Genomic DNA, 15,586 nt, shown 5'->3' with positions numbered 1-15,586 from the left:
TCAAGCATTTAATGTTTCTTACATCCCCTCTCAAGTAGTCTTATGTTGACAATTGTCACCATTTCATTGGTGAGAATTGTAAAGATGGATTGATAACTTTCAATCCTGACTCTTGATAGGATCATCCAATCTTGACCATCCATTACCCTATTTCTCCTATAAATAGAGCCCTCATCCCTCATTCTCATCATCCAAGTCTTTAGCATCACACTTATACTCATTTTTAGCAAATCATTTAATCTCTCTTTGGAATAGAAATAAATCTAATAATCATTTTAGAAGCATTTCTATCATCTTAGTTAAATCATATAAACTAGTATATCATGTTAGGATAGTATTTTACTAATCTTGCCATCTTATCATCACTAGTTTAGTTCATTTGCTAAGAATCATGCATAGATAGGATGCACTCATACTAAGATTGATCTAAAGCATCCCTCATTCTTACAATTGTCATCCCTAAGTCACTTTGCTCAGTGATCTGAGAGCAAAGGCATTGGCTTGAGGGGTCTTGTGAGATAGAGAACAATGGAACACCCCTTTGGAAGTTGAGCTATTCCACATAGCTCCATAACTTGCACCAAGAGTCCCATTGGTGTGTGGGCAATTCTTTGAATATTTTTTATAATTTCCAATTCATTGCACCGCTTTTCCCGCATACAAATGCATTTTGTGAATTGTTTATCTTTCAATCTTCTCTTTGTGGGACTCTACTTTGGCAATGATCTAGTAGACAATGCAATTTCTAATTTGTTTATGTTTCAATTTGTGAATGGTTTATGTTTCAATTTGTTTAAAATTCTCACTTAGTTCATATGGCTGCAAGAAACACACTTAGTTCACATTAGAAAAAATTCTAGTAGAAAATGCATTTTTTGAATTGTTTATCTTTCAATCTTCTCTTTCTAGGACTTTACTTTGGCAATGATCTATTAGACAATGCAATTTTTGATTTGTTTATGTTCATGTTTATATATATATTATTGATCAAAAGGAAGTGTCCCATTTGTAAAAAAAATCAAACAAAGAATTATTTTAGAGTGCCTTAAAAGATATTTTGGTAGATACTGCCAACAAGGAAAACTTCGCAACTAACAAGATATCTTAAAATGCATTAGAATACAAAGTTGCATCCTCAAGTCAAAAGATGTAAAAAGTTGTTGAGCAACATTTTTCAATTTCTTGCAAAAGTTGCATTTTTGGTTGAAGGCGTTGAAAAGTTGGTTGAACCAACTAAAACAAGAGAATAAAAGACAAAATTCACTTCATTGTAAAAGTTGGGGGATTGGAAATGCAAGAGCAAGTTTTTGGATTGTGAAGCAAACTTATTTTCACCGATTTTTGACAGTTTTCCACTTGTTTCCATTGCTTGTATGGTCTAGTATGGATTAGATGGCGTAAACTCATTGCAATGCATGAGTGTCCATTGTATTTGTCTTCATTAAGTTTTATTTGTAGGTTTGATTGTCCTAGGTTGCAGAGATTTCTTCCATTCTTTGCACCTAGGTGCAAAACCCTTGCAAGTAGGTTTAAGAGCAAGAAAATGGCTCTAACCTAAGCATTCTTTGATGGCACCTGTTGAAATCATTAAGAATGATAGGTTGGGGTCTTTACATATATGTAGGATAGGATTTGTGGTTTTGCGGGTCCTTGAGGAGGAGAAACAATGAAGCCCTAGGCTCACCGCTAGGAGTAGGTGAGTTAGGACAGCAAGAAAAGTGTGATTTATGAGCACCTGGGGATTGGTGCAGGACCAAGTGACACATGAATGGAAATCCCTCTGAGTTCCCTTGAATAATCCTACATTGTTTGGAGCAATATTTTTGACTGCTAAAGAGTTTCAGACCCATCTTGCCAAGTCACCCGGTGAGGCCTAAACCCTCCAAAATAGTGTAGCATTGGAAACCCCACTTGTACAGATAACCCAGATGAAATTTTTCAGTGTTGTATGTAACTTGAAAAAGGGTAATCGAATCCATGATTTATTTCTATCCTTGTTTTGGAATTTTAAAAACTAAGACCCTAAAACCATCGAGGGAGGGCTAATGCAATTAGGCCTATTTTGAGTCCGGTAGAGACCTAGAAAGGTTAAGAAGCCAAAATGATGGGTTTGGTAATCCTAAAGCCTTAAAATACTTCAAAGCCACTTGGTAGATGCATTGGGATCCCATTGGAAGTGGTTGTGTGTTGAGATCCTTGCAGGAGTGGTTGGAGCCTTGGAGTGGTGTGTGCATGTGTGTTTGAGGTGGCAACCTCAAGAGGTGGAGTTGATTGTCCAAAAACCATTAAATATACCTAGGAGGCAAGCCAAAGAGGTTCAGACCTTGGAGGTCTCATTAGCATAACCCCTAATAAGTGTCATTGGATGGACTTGAGTAGATGAATAGTTGAGTAGGACGAGTCACTCAAGAAGGTGTATAGAACCAAGCTCCAAGACTCTTTGCATCAGATTGGTATCAGAGCCATTCTTTGAAAGATTTGGTGTATGTTAGATTGTGAAGAGTCAGAAGCAAGTTCAATGCCTCCAAAGGCAGTGACTCCAGAAGCCATCTGATAGTTGGTGGCAGAGATGATAGAAGGATTGAAGGATGCAAAAGGAAGTAGAGGAACCAGAGAGGTTAAGAAGGAGAAGGGGAAGGTGAAGACAGAGTGGGGTGATGAGACTGATGAAGAAGTGGAAGGTGGAGAGAAACCAACAGCAGTAGCCATGCCTCAAGACCAAAAGTTATTCTTGGATGCAGTCCAATCCATTTCCAAAGACAACTTGGATGGATTACCCACCTATGGAGGAAACCTCAATTGAGAAGAGTTGCTAGATTGGATAGAGTCTCTCAATAATTGCTTTCATCACAAAGAGGTAGCAGAAGAGAAAAGAGTAAATGTGGCCAAATCAAGATTGCAAAGATCAACATTAGTTTGGTGGAATATGATGCAAGAAGAAAGGATACAAGAAGGCAAGAAGAAGATAACTTCATGGGAGTGTATGAAGATCAGACTTAAGGCACAATTCCTTACAGGGGATTATGAAGTTCAAATCCATGAGAGACTACAAAATATAAAACAAGGGGAGTTAGATGTCAATGCATACATTGAGGAATTCCACAAACTCAATTTGAGGGCTAGGAAGCATGAGAATGAAGTGGAGAAGTTGGCCAGGTACATGAATGGCCTTAGATAGAATATACAAGATGAGATAAGTATCCTCACACTAGACATTGTCCATAAGTGTTTTCAGTTGGCCCTAAGGGTAGAAGAGAATATCAAAAGGAGGAGTGAGCAAAATCAAAAACATAGGGGAGGTAAGAATTTTAGAGGTAGAGGAAGCTTTGGTAGAGGGCGGAAATCACCAAGAAATGAAGAGCAGCAAGGCCAAGAAGGCAGTAGGGACTCTCAGAGAGGAGCAATTTTAGGGGTAGGTTTGGAAACTCGGGAAGAGGAAACACAATCTTCACCGATAGGTGTTATCATTGCAATCAAGTTGGGCATACCATGAGTAAGTGCTCAGGAAAAGCCTCAAGCTCAACAAGCTCTTACATGGGGGAAAGAAGAACTCAATTGTTGCAAGAGGAGGACACACAGAGTGTAACTTCTTCAATTAGTAAGGTAGGGCCAGTGACAGATGGAGAAAACTTGATGATGAGGAGAACAATGCTCAAGAGCCACCACAGAGGAAAAGTTTGTTTAGGACCACTTGTAGGTCACATGGGAAGATTTGTAAGGTGATTGTAGATTCAGGTTCCACTGAGAATATTGTCTCAGTTGAAATGGTAGACAAACTCAAACTGAAAAGATTACCTCATATCACTCCTTACAAGGTATCATGGCTCAACTGGGGTCAACATGTCTTGGTTGATGAACAAGCATGGGTGGATTTTGAAATTGGTGAGTGTAAGGACATATTATTATGTAACATATTGCCTATGAATGCTTGTCATTTACTGTTGGGACATCCATGGCAATATGATGTGAGAGCTACTCATGATGGAGAAAAGAACAACTATCTTATCACCAAGAATGGGAAGAAGTACCAAATGGATCCACTACCTAATCCAAAGGAAGAAAAGAAAATAGGCTCAAGTGTGATGTTGATGAGAGGTAAAGAGTTTCTCAAAGTGTTGAAGCAAGAAGGACATCAAGGCCATGCTATAGTGTTGAAGCCTAGAGATGAAGCTAAGGCAGATCCAATGAGTGAAGTGCCTCGAGAGGTGCAAGGTCTACTCAAACAATATGCAGAAGTGATAGGGGATGACATGGCCGATTCTTTGCCTCCAATGAGAGATGTGAATCATCAAATAGACTTAATACCAGGGGCCAATCTGCCAAACAAAGTTGCCTATAAAATGACACCTAGTCAAAATGAAGAGATCACCAAACAAGTGCAAGAACTCTTAGACAAAGGGTTTATCAAGAAGAGTTTGAGTCCATGTGATGTTCCTACTATGTTAGTGCCTAAAAAGGGAGGCAAATGGAGAATGTGCACCGACTCCAGAGCAATCAATAAGATTACTATAAGGTACTAGTTTCCCATGCCAAGGATTGAGAACCTATTGGACAATCTAGCAGGTGCAAACTAGTTCACAAAGGTGGACTTGAAGTTTGGTTATCATCAGATCAGAACCAAACTTGGAGATGAATGGAAGACGAACTTTAGAACTAATGCAGGCCTATATGAGTGGTTGGTGATACCATTTGGCCTCACCAATGCACCTAGTACCTTCCAAAGGCTCATGAATGAAGTCTTAGTTGAGTTTATTGGTAGATTTGTTATTGTGTATCTTGATGACATTTTGATCTTCAGCGGGTCAAAGGAGGAACACTTCAAGCATATGGAGATGGTCTTGAAGAAGTTAAAAGAGGCTCAACTCAAGATTAACCTTAAAAAATGTGAGTTTTTTAAAAACAGAGCTTGTATACCTTGGTTTTGTTATTTCTCATGGATGTTTAAAGATGGATCCAAGTAAGGTAGAAGAAATATTTAATTGGCCTATCCCTAGGGGCATAAGTGAAATTGGAAGCTTTCATGGAATGACATCTTTTTATAGGAAGTTTGTGAGAAACATTAGCCATGTTTGTGCTCCTATTCTCAATACCATTAAAGGAAGGATTAAGTGTCACTTTAAGCGGGCAGAGGAAGCCAATAAGGGGTTTGAAATGTTGAAAACAAAGATAGAAAATTTGCCAACCCTTAGATTGCCTAATTTCAATTAGTTGTTTATAGTAGAATGTGATGCAAGCCAAAGGGCAATAGGGGCAGTTTTAAGCCAAGAGGGTCATCCTATAGCTTTCTTCTCAGAAAAGTTAAATGAAGCTAAGAAAAGGTACTCCACATATGACTTGGAGTTGTATGCAATGGTTCAAGCATTGATAAAGTGGCGTCATTACTTATTGCCCAAAGAATTTATAGTCTTCACTGACAACCACACCCTTAGTTTCCTCAATGGGCAAGAGAAGTTGAACCAAAGACACCTAAAGTGGGTTGAGTAATTACAATCCTATACATTCACTATCAAACACAAGAAAGGGATAGGTAACAAGGTAGATGATGTAGTAAGTGGGAGAGTCATGACTATGCAGGAGATACAATTGCAAAGTGTGGGTTTGAGTGAGTTAAAAGACCTCTACAAGGATGATAAGGATTTTGCAGAGATATATAATGTTTGTTCTGATTTTTCTAACACCTCACATGTCTCTTATTTATAATACATGATACATAAGGGTTTGTTGTTCAAAAGTCATCTTCTTTGCATACCTCAATGTTCTTTGAGATAAAATATTATCCAAGAGAAGCATCAAGGAGGTCTAGGAGGTCATTTTGGCATTGATAAGACTTTGGAGCGGGTTGGTAGGCTTTATTATTGGCCCAAGTTGCAATCAAAAGTGAGAAGGTTTGTAGAGCAATGTACCATCTGCCAAAGAGAAAAAGGAACACCAAGTAATGTAGGTCTATATCAACCCTTGTTCATACCTCAAAGGCCTTGGGAATGTTTGCGCATGGATTTTGTGTTAGGCTTGCCTAGGACCCCAAGAGGATTTGATAGTGTGTATGTGGTGGTAGAAAGGTTCAGCAAAATGGCACATTTCATACCTTGCAAGAGGACCAATGATGCCACCTATATAGTAGGCCTCTTCTCTAAGGAGATAGTCAGAATTCATGGTCTTCCAATCAGCATTGTTAGTGATAGAGATGTGAAGTTTTTGAGCCACTTTTGGAGGACACTTTGGAGGAAGTTGTGCACCAAGTTATCTTTTTCATCTTCCTATCATCCTCAATCAGATGGTTAGACAGAGGTAGTCAACCGATCATTGGGTAACTTGCTAAGATGTCTTACAAAACAACATGAGCAGACTTGGGATCTAGTACCTGGACATGCATAATATACATATAATGACTCAGTAAACCGTATCACAGGTAAAAGTCCTTTTGAGATAGTGTATGGATTCAATCCTAGGGGCATATTAGAGCTCAAAGATCTCAATTTAATGGCACCTAAGAGTGCACAAGGGGAGAACTTTGCAGAAGGTATTAAAGAAGTGCATGATAAGGTAAGACAATCCTTACAACACAAATCTGAGCAGTATAAGGTTCACGCTGATAAAACAATGAGGAATGTACAATTTCAAGTGGGAGACTTAGTTTTATCATACCTTAGGAAGGAGAGACTTCCAAAAGGGTAGCCTATGAAGCTCATGATGAAGAAAATTGAACCTCTCAGGGTGGTGCACAAGTATGGGAAGAATGCCTATGAAGTTGAACTTCCTCCTACCTTGGGGATATCTCCTATTTTAAATGTATGTAATCTATATACATACAAGAGAGAGTCACCAACAAATCAAATGGACATGCCATCACCGGTTCATGAAGATTGGATAAAGGATTTGCCACCTAGTCAACCGGTTAAGTTGGAGAGTATCTTAGATACCAAGATAGTAAAGAAGACAAGGAAAGGAGTCTACAAGCACTATCTTGTCAAGTGGGAAGGGTTACCTGATTTAGATTCCATGTGGATGTTAGAGGCAGATATACTTCAGCATGGAGTGGAGATTGCAGACCTTTTAACTCAAGGGACTTGAATTCTTTGTCCCGAGGGAGTATGGTGCAAGGCACCTAACACTCCAAGTATGAAATTTTTGTTTCCTTTCAATTTTGTGAGTTATCTTTGTGATGTAATAATGGACAAACCATTTAGGAATCATTAGAGCCATGGTTGAGTTGTCCAACTTTTGGTTTGAGTCAGTTGTGTTCAGGATGTCGGTAGCCTGAGAAGTGAGATGCTTAGGTAGTTCACAGGTGAAGTACTCCAGATGAATGTATTCATGTATTAGGGGTCATTTGTGTTGTGTTTAGTTATTATAGGGTGTTTGAGGACCTTTAAGAGTCTTAAAATGCATTAGAATACAAAGTTGCATCCTGGAGTCAAAAGATGTAAAAAGTTGTTGAGCAACATTTTTCAATTTCTTGCAAAAGTTACATTTTTGGTTGAAGACGTTGAAAAGTTGGTTGAACCAACTGAAACAAGAACATTAAATCCAAAATTCACTTCATTGTAAGAGTTGGAGGATTGGAAATGCAAGAGCAAGTTTTTGGATTGTGAAGCAAACTTGTTTTCATCGGTTTTTGATAGTTTTCCACTTGTTTCCATTGCTTGTACAATCCAGTACGAATTAGATGGTGTAAAATCATTGCAGTGCATGAGTGTCCATTGTATTTTTCTTCATTGAGTTTTATTTGCAGGTTTGATTGTCCTAGGTTGCAGAGATTTCTTCCATTGTTTGCAACTAGGTGCAAAACCCTTGCAAGTAGGGTTTAAGAGCAAGAAAATGGCTCTAACCTAAGCATTCTTTGATGGAACCTATTGAAATCATTAAGAATGATAGGTTAGGGTCTTTACATAGCTTTAGGATAGGATTTTTGGTTTTGCAAGTCCTTGAGGAGGAGAAACAATGAAGCCCTAGGCTCACCGTTGGGAGTAGGTGAGTTAGGACAGCAAGAAAAGTGTGATTTATGAGCACCTAGGGATTGGTATAGGACCAAGTGACACATGAATGGAAAGCCCTCTGAGTACCCTTGAATAATCCTACATTTTTTGGAGCAGGATTTTTTATTGGTGAATATTTTCAGACACATCTTGCGAAGTCACCCGGTGAGGCCTAAACCCTCCAAAATAGTGCAGCATTGGAAACTCCACTTTTATGGATAACCCAGATGCACTTTTTCAGTATTGTCTGTAACTTAAAAAAGGGTACTTTAATCCATTATTTAATTCTAGCCTTGTTTGGGAGTTTTACGAACTAAGACCCTAAAACCGCCGAGGGAGGGCTAATGCAATTAGGCCTATTTTGAGCCCGGTAGAGGCCTAGAAACGTTAGGAAGCCAAAGAGATGGTTTTGGTGATCCTAAAGCCTCAAAATAATTCAAAGACACCTAGTAGATGCATTGGGAGCCCATTGGAATTGGTTGTGTGTTGAGATCCTTGCAGGAGTGGTTGGAGCCCTGGAGTGGTGTGTGTGTGTTTGAGGTGGCAACCACAAGAGGTGGAGTTGATTGTCCAAAAACAATTGGCTATACCTAGGAGGAAAGCCAAAGAGGTTCAGACCTTTGAGGTCTCATTAGAATAACCCCTACTAAGTGTCATTGCATGGACTTGAGTAGTTGAAGAATTGAGTAGGACAAGTCACTCAAGAAGGTGTATAGAACCAAGCTCCAAGACTCTCTGCATCAACCACTTTCTTAACCTCCTCTAAGGTGAAGGGATTCATTAAATCTTCATTTTATTGATGTGTTTTAATTGGTGGAATGGCTTCTAAAAGTTATTTCTCGAGTCAGATCTGAGTAGGGTGATGGAGGAGGAGCCAAAAGAGTTTTAAAAATTTTGACACCTTCTTCTTGAATTTCTTTATCATTTGTAATTTTGTTACCTAAGACAACATCATTAATAGAAAGATTGTGTTGGCAACTCACTTGGCTTTAGTAGATGCATGAAAAAATTTAGTATTCTTATCTCCTTCTTTTAGCCATAATTCTCTAGAATTTTGACGCCAATAGACTTCTTCCATCTTACATAATTCTTCCCAAGTTGATTGTAATTGTTTTTGCTTGTCATAAGTCATTGGGTCTAATCCATGCTGGATGATATGTTCATGTGTTTCTCTCAATTCCTTTTCAATTTCTTTTTTTTCTCATAAAGACATTCTTAAATACCTATATATTCCACTCTTTAATTTGGGATTTCACATGTTGAATTTTCTTGAAAAATTGGAACATTTTTGTATCACGACAAAAGGGAGCACTAACCCACCATTGATGCAAGAGGGGGAGGAAAAGAGGATGCCTGAACCACATTCTTTCAAATTTAAAGGACGGTTTATGCCTTGGTGTAGGAATGGCCTTGGTGATAAGTAATGATATAGCACAATGATCTGAGTAAGTTAAAGGCAAGACATCAGATTCAATGCTATAATTCTAAATTTTCCAACAGTTTGATATTAGAAATCTATCCAACCTTTCTACGATCTGTAAGAAATTTTTCCTTTTGTTGGTCCATGTGAAAAAACCCTTCTTGGGTATAACATCTATTAGAGCATTATCTGCTATGAATGAGAAAAAATATTCAATTGCCTTTGGAGGGGGGCATATACCTCCTTTCTTCTCTTGAAGTGAAGTAAGTGCATTGAGGTCTCCCCCAAGTATAATGTGATGGTCTTCTTGCTGCTAAATGATAGGAGTTATCTAAGAGTCCCAAAGTCTTTTTATCATGTGTGGAGGTAGGCCCATAAATATTAATCAAACTGAAGGAGAGATCAAAGCTCTAAACATTTAGCATTTGTCATTTGTTACCTTGCTTACAAATCCCTACGACTGAAGTCTTAGGATTCCATAATGAAACAATACCCCCAGAAGCTCCCTGTGTCGGCACATGTGTAGATTTCCAATTTGCCCATTTGTGGATTGTAGCTTGGAAAGTGTCATGCAAAGTTTTGGTTTCTTGAAGCAAGACAATATTTGCTCCTAAAGAGTCAAGTTGTTGCTTAACTCTTTTTCTTTTGTCAGAAGCATTAATGCCTCTGACATTCTACGAGATTATTTTCATTGTGCATGAGGAGAGCGACAGGCTCTCCGTGGTCTCTTGTTGGAGGAAAAGGAACCCATCTAGTGTGGTTTGGATGCCAGCCTCTATCTCCTCTTTAATCTTGCATATTTTTGGTTTCCTACCTCTTGATTTAGGAATCTTCGGTGTACCTTGTTGAAGGCTGGGAGACTATGAAATTGAGAGGACCTAGGAGAAGTCAAAATCTAATGATTTCTCTTTTCCAAAATCTTCCTTATTGATGTCCTGATCTTGTCTGATGCAGAGTTATATGAGAATGATCAATCTCTCCCTTATTTATTTATCCTTCAATTCTTTCATCTAGGAAAGGAGAGCGTACAACATGATGCAAGTTCTCCAGAGGTGATATTGACATATTCATTTTAGTGGGCACTAAATCATCCTCAATCATTACTTCATCTACAAGGTCAGCTAAAAAATGAGTATCAACCAAGTACTCCTGTTGATTATGAGGAAGTACTAACATATTTGTTTGAGTGGACTCCAATTCCTCCTCATTCATTACTTCTTCTGCGATTTCATCAAACATTTTAGATCCAATTGACTTCAACAAATCCTCAGCCATTTTTTCAAGTTTATCAGAAGATCTAACTATCTCTTGTTGCTTCGTAAAATTAGCTGACTGACTAGTAAACATCAGTTTGTACACTAAGTCGTCAAAACTCTTAGCAGAAATAGAAATAGATTTAACACTATTGTTTGGTAATGAACATAACTTCATGTTTTCGCCCAAGCACTTATTGGAATGACTACAAGATTTGTCATTTAGAAGCTTATTGAGTTTAAGAATGCCCAGTGGCTTGAAGTTGTAGAATTGGAGTCCCATACTGAATGCAGAAGTCTGAAAGGAGATGCTAATTTTTTTCTTTTGCTTTCCAACATTTATATCAAGCATATTGTAGTTCAGTGCTATAGTATTATGCTTGTTTTGATTTTCAACCAAAACCATGTTGTCACTCTGAGGTTCCCTTTGTTTAACCTTAACTGGTTGGGAATCAACTTGACAATGTTGAACGGGATGAATGTTAAATTGACACTGTAAAGGATCCGAGGAATGCTCATCACATACCTTTATAGGAAGGACTTCAGATCCTTGACACTGAAAGTTGAAATGTCTCAAGGAATTTGAGTGAGCCTCCACTGATTTGTTGTCTTCAATGATAATACTCTAATCCCAAGTACCAAACTTAGAAATGATTGATAAAGTTTTTGGTAAAGGTTTGAGGAGATTTAACAGTAAGCAAACCCTTATGGGAAGATGTGTTAATTCAAACGGAATGAGATCATGCTTGATGAATATTCCTAGCTGATTTGCAAAGAGCTCAATTAGATCAAGATCTCTATATTCCAGAGGTAGGGATGGGAATGAATCTACCTTAAAATTCGGGATCCATAGCATCGTGAAAAGAGCATAACCCTTACAAAACCATCCTTTAAATTTGTGAACTAAATCTCTCTGATTTCTAGATTGAAAAATAACAACAAAAGATTGAGTTTTATCAATATAAAAAAAAGTCCTTAGCCCATGAAGATAATTCTGAGGGAGAAGGGGAAAAATTCCAGAACTTACTAATGAGGGCTCTTTCCCTAAGATGTGTGACCTGAGGCATGAGTAAATGATCTGGCAGAGAAAGCTTAAAATGTTGCATGACAAAACCCCCATTATTGTGCATAGGTGTAGGATCCTGCGATTTCCTTCTCCAGACTTGAAGGGTTTGAGGCAAAGTTCGACTCGTTTTGTCTTTTGTCTACAAATTCATAGAGTCATGTTAAAACTACTCCAAGACCTGCCGATTGCTTTTTGGATTGAAGGGTGCTCTATTGTTGGACAAGCATTGCTTAACATTCTCCTGTAGAGGAATATCATTAGGCAGCGATATATACCATGGTTTTTGTAAAGGAATGTTATTTGGCCAAGAAGCATATGATGGAGAACCCTTTTGAATAGGGATATTATTTGGCTATGAGATGTCTGAAGGAGAAAACTCTTTCTTAGCACCATTGATTGATCTGACAAAATTTAAATCGGACTTAGATTCGTTGAGCAATTTCCCCAAATACCCAGAAGAGGCTTCTGGCTTCTGGGTATATTCAGAAAAGGAGTCATCGCAAATATCAAACATATCTTGTTTTTGCTTGTTGAGCTTTATAAATGTCTTATAATGATGTGAAGACAGATGTTGATGGGGACTTGCAAAATTTTATTTATATTCATGTTGATGAAGACAGATGTTGATGTGAATAACTTGTGAGATGTAATTAGTAAAATAAATTCCTCCCGTATGTTCCTGTAACTGTCAATTCCTCTTGGATGTCCTATAACCATCGAGTGTGTTGTCATCGATCACTTGAGTAGTTGAATAATACGCAGTTTGATTAGTGATGACTGTTCAAATAAATATGCAATGCACATTAAACAATAGTTGGTCAATATTGTAGGAAAAAGAGGAAGGCACGAATCTCCCTTCCAAATCGGATTTTTGAGCTCCTTAATCGATGTCTTTTATGAAGCATACATCGGATACGTACCTTTTAAAGGTGCTATCAAACAATCGTTGTGAAATTAAAATGATAATTATACAAATGTATGCTCCACAATAACTAGCGATAAATGATCATTGTACAAACACGTGGCGATTAAATGAATGTGCATGATCATTTCTATCATCTTCTATGAAATGAATAAGCATTGATAAAATATGAACACATGAGATCGTTTTGATTCTCTAGCTTCTCTTCTACAACATTGCTTTTCGTTCGATGAAAAATTGAGGTCGTCTCTTTCAAATAAGAGACGTATATATATATATAGTCCTTAAAAATGGCTCTCTAAGGGATGTCCCAGAAACGCATCCCTTGGCATCCCCCATTCTCATATTCGAAATGTTGTGGAACATAGCTTATTATAAATCTTAATCTCAAATTTTTTTACAAACATCATTGGAATGAATTGTTCTTCAATTTCTAATGTTGATCACAATATTTTGACTACTTAAATTGTCTCTCTCTGGATACATACTCCATAAAAAATAATTATTTTGACAAATTATTTTTCACATAATCTTTAAAAAATATCTTTCACATAATTAAATAGATATACTAATAAACAATTTTTTTATTGAAAAATCTCTATTTGTTCCTTTAACAAAGAAATCTTAAAAAATTTACTCCACCAAAATAAAATGTTGAGAACATTATTTTAAATTCTACATGAAGTGTGAAAATCTCTTCTAACTAAAACTTGTCTATCTCAAAAGATGCCATGCTCTACATTTTAATAAAACTTGTCAAGTCTGCTTACAGGCAACTCTTGACATTCAATGGAGATATGGAATGCTGGAAAATGATCTAGAACCGGTAACTTATTCCAAAGATTTTTTTTTTTGTGGACCCTTATGCATGGAAAAGTATTGACTCGAGACAACTTGAGAAGAAGGGGCTTCCAATTACCTAACAGATGTATCCTCTATAAATTGGAGGAATCTATCAACCATCTCTTTATCCACTGCCCTTTTGCTAGACACTTGTGGACCATTACCTTTGGAAAATGTGGTCTCGAATGGGTTTTCCATGGTGACATACACTAGTTTGTGAATGTTTGGTCATCACCTTCCCACCACCCCCTAGTTATACAGTTGTGGAAGCAGATCCCTCATCATATATGCTGGAGTGTTTGGAAAGAAAGAAACAACAGGATCTTCAGGGATGTTGAAATCTCCCCAGACAATGTTTTTAATAGTTGCTTCAAGATGATTATGGCCCGGTCGATTGGAGAATTGTTGAACATTGGAAACTCCCCTCGGAGTTTAAGTTGTTCAACAACACTAAAAAGATCAATAGAAAAAGGACCAAATGGGAAGCCCCAAGTCCCTCATGGCACAAATTAAACTTTGATGGGGCAGCCCACAATAATTGGCAAGCGGGAGGGTGGTGTTATAAGAGATCATCAAGGTGGTCTTATCGTTGACTTTGCGGGAAGCCTGAAGAATCATATTGTCAACCAAGTCAAGGGAATGGCCCTCTTATGGGAAATGAAGTTCGCCACTACTATAGGTATCAGACAACTTGAAATTGAAGGTGATTCAAAAATAATTGTGGAGGCTGCCAGTGGTAGAACTGCAGTGGGTTGGAAAGTGGAAGCGATTTTGAGGGATGCTAGAATGCTTCTAGCTAACCTTGATGGTTTCACTATCCACCACATTTACAAAGAAGGGAATGCAGCTACCGACTCCATGGTTGTTGTCAACATGTTGCAAGAGGGCTTACGGTGTTGGAGGAGTACAATTCCGCTGCCAGTGATCACCAAGGAGATCTTGGAGAAAGAAAAGACTAAGTTCTAATGATGACTCCCCTCCCTCTGCTTTACCTTTTAATCAGTTGTAATCTGATGAGGATCATAAATTACCAAATTTTGAATTTTAAGTTGGAACCTGCCAATTATGGGATGGATATGCCACGTAGATGCATATGGCCTAGTCATCATCCCCAAAATAATTTAAGGGGATTAAATAATAATTTTATCTACTTGCGGAGTACCGATATCGGGAAAGGCAATATTTTTTTAATCATCTGGACGAATGACATTGGTGGTGATGAAGGCAATAGATTATCTCGGCTAAGTAACATTGGGTGGATTGATGGTTCACATGAGCGGAATAGATCTCAGGCTTGGGAGATCTGTTTAAACACGACTTTCGATAATCATGACGATTATTGCACTATTTTATATCGAATTTTGTTGGGTTTGTTTCTAGACTCTGCTTTGGCTCTTGAGCGGCTCTGTATTTTCTTTGCCTTGCTTCTCATTACTACTGCCAAGCTAGAGGAAGCAATTATGGGGGTGACAGACTGAGACTTGAACTGGATAAAACAGATGATTTCAAAGCCAGGCCGACGATTTGGTTTGTGTGCATGGAAGGAAGAATTGATAAGTTCATGGAGAGTATGAAAGGCAATGACGAGAGACTATCTAAATAGTTTGTGGCTTCCTGGGAGGATAGAAGGGTCACTATGGGTGGCATTTCGTTTGAAGTGAACGAGGAGGTTATTGCTCAAGCAACGGGTCTTTCCATGGAAGGTCGAAAATGGAAAATGCAGAACCGTATCTCGAACACCACTAGTCTGAATCAATTCTTCCACGACGGTGAGAACCCTGTGAAGCAGGTTGGTGGATTCAATCATGAGGAGCTTCCACAGCCACGGGACGAGGTGTGCTATATCATTATAAATATTTTACTCTTGAAGGGCGGTATGGGGTTTTCTATTACTACCACCTCCGTTTTCTTAACCATCTTAGGAATAGGGATCTTATTTCTATCTCGTTTTATCTATTGCATTCTATGGTTGCTAATGTGAGAGATGTTGTTGAAGCTAAGAAGAAAAAAAAGGATTAACTATTCTCCATCAAGGCCTTATCCTTCATCTGTATAATTTCAATCTGGCCCTTTGCCCTCCCCGCACGATTTCAGTCCAAAATGTGC

The 15,586-nt window shown here is 38.1% G+C and overlaps 1 protein-coding gene across 1 annotated transcript; it reads left to right on the top strand.

Moving 5' to 3' along the window:
- Nucleotides 1-13,999: 13,999 nt before the first annotated feature.
- On the top strand, nucleotides 14,000-14,446 carry LOC131858456 (uncharacterized). Its single transcript, XM_059211694.1, has one exon. The coding sequence runs from the start codon at nucleotides 14,000-14,002 to the stop codon at nucleotides 14,444-14,446; it is 447 nt and encodes a 148-aa protein (XP_059067677.1).
- Nucleotides 14,447-15,586: the final 1,140 nt, after the last annotated feature.

This window comes from Cryptomeria japonica, chromosome 9 (assembly GCF_030272615.1).
Source record: "Cryptomeria japonica chromosome 9, Sugi_1.0, whole genome shotgun sequence".
Taxonomy (NCBI): Eukaryota; Viridiplantae; Streptophyta; class Pinopsida; order Cupressales; family Cupressaceae; genus Cryptomeria; species Cryptomeria japonica.
The sequence above is the reverse complement of the archived record's forward strand: the minus strand, read 5'-3'. Positions and strand labels throughout refer to the sequence as shown.

Bases quoted from the DNA above. Each gene is read 5' to 3' on its own strand.
- LOC131858456 (XM_059211694.1), top strand. From the start codon at position 14,000: ATGGGGCAGCCCACAATAATTGGCAAGCGGGAGGGTGGTGTTATAAGA.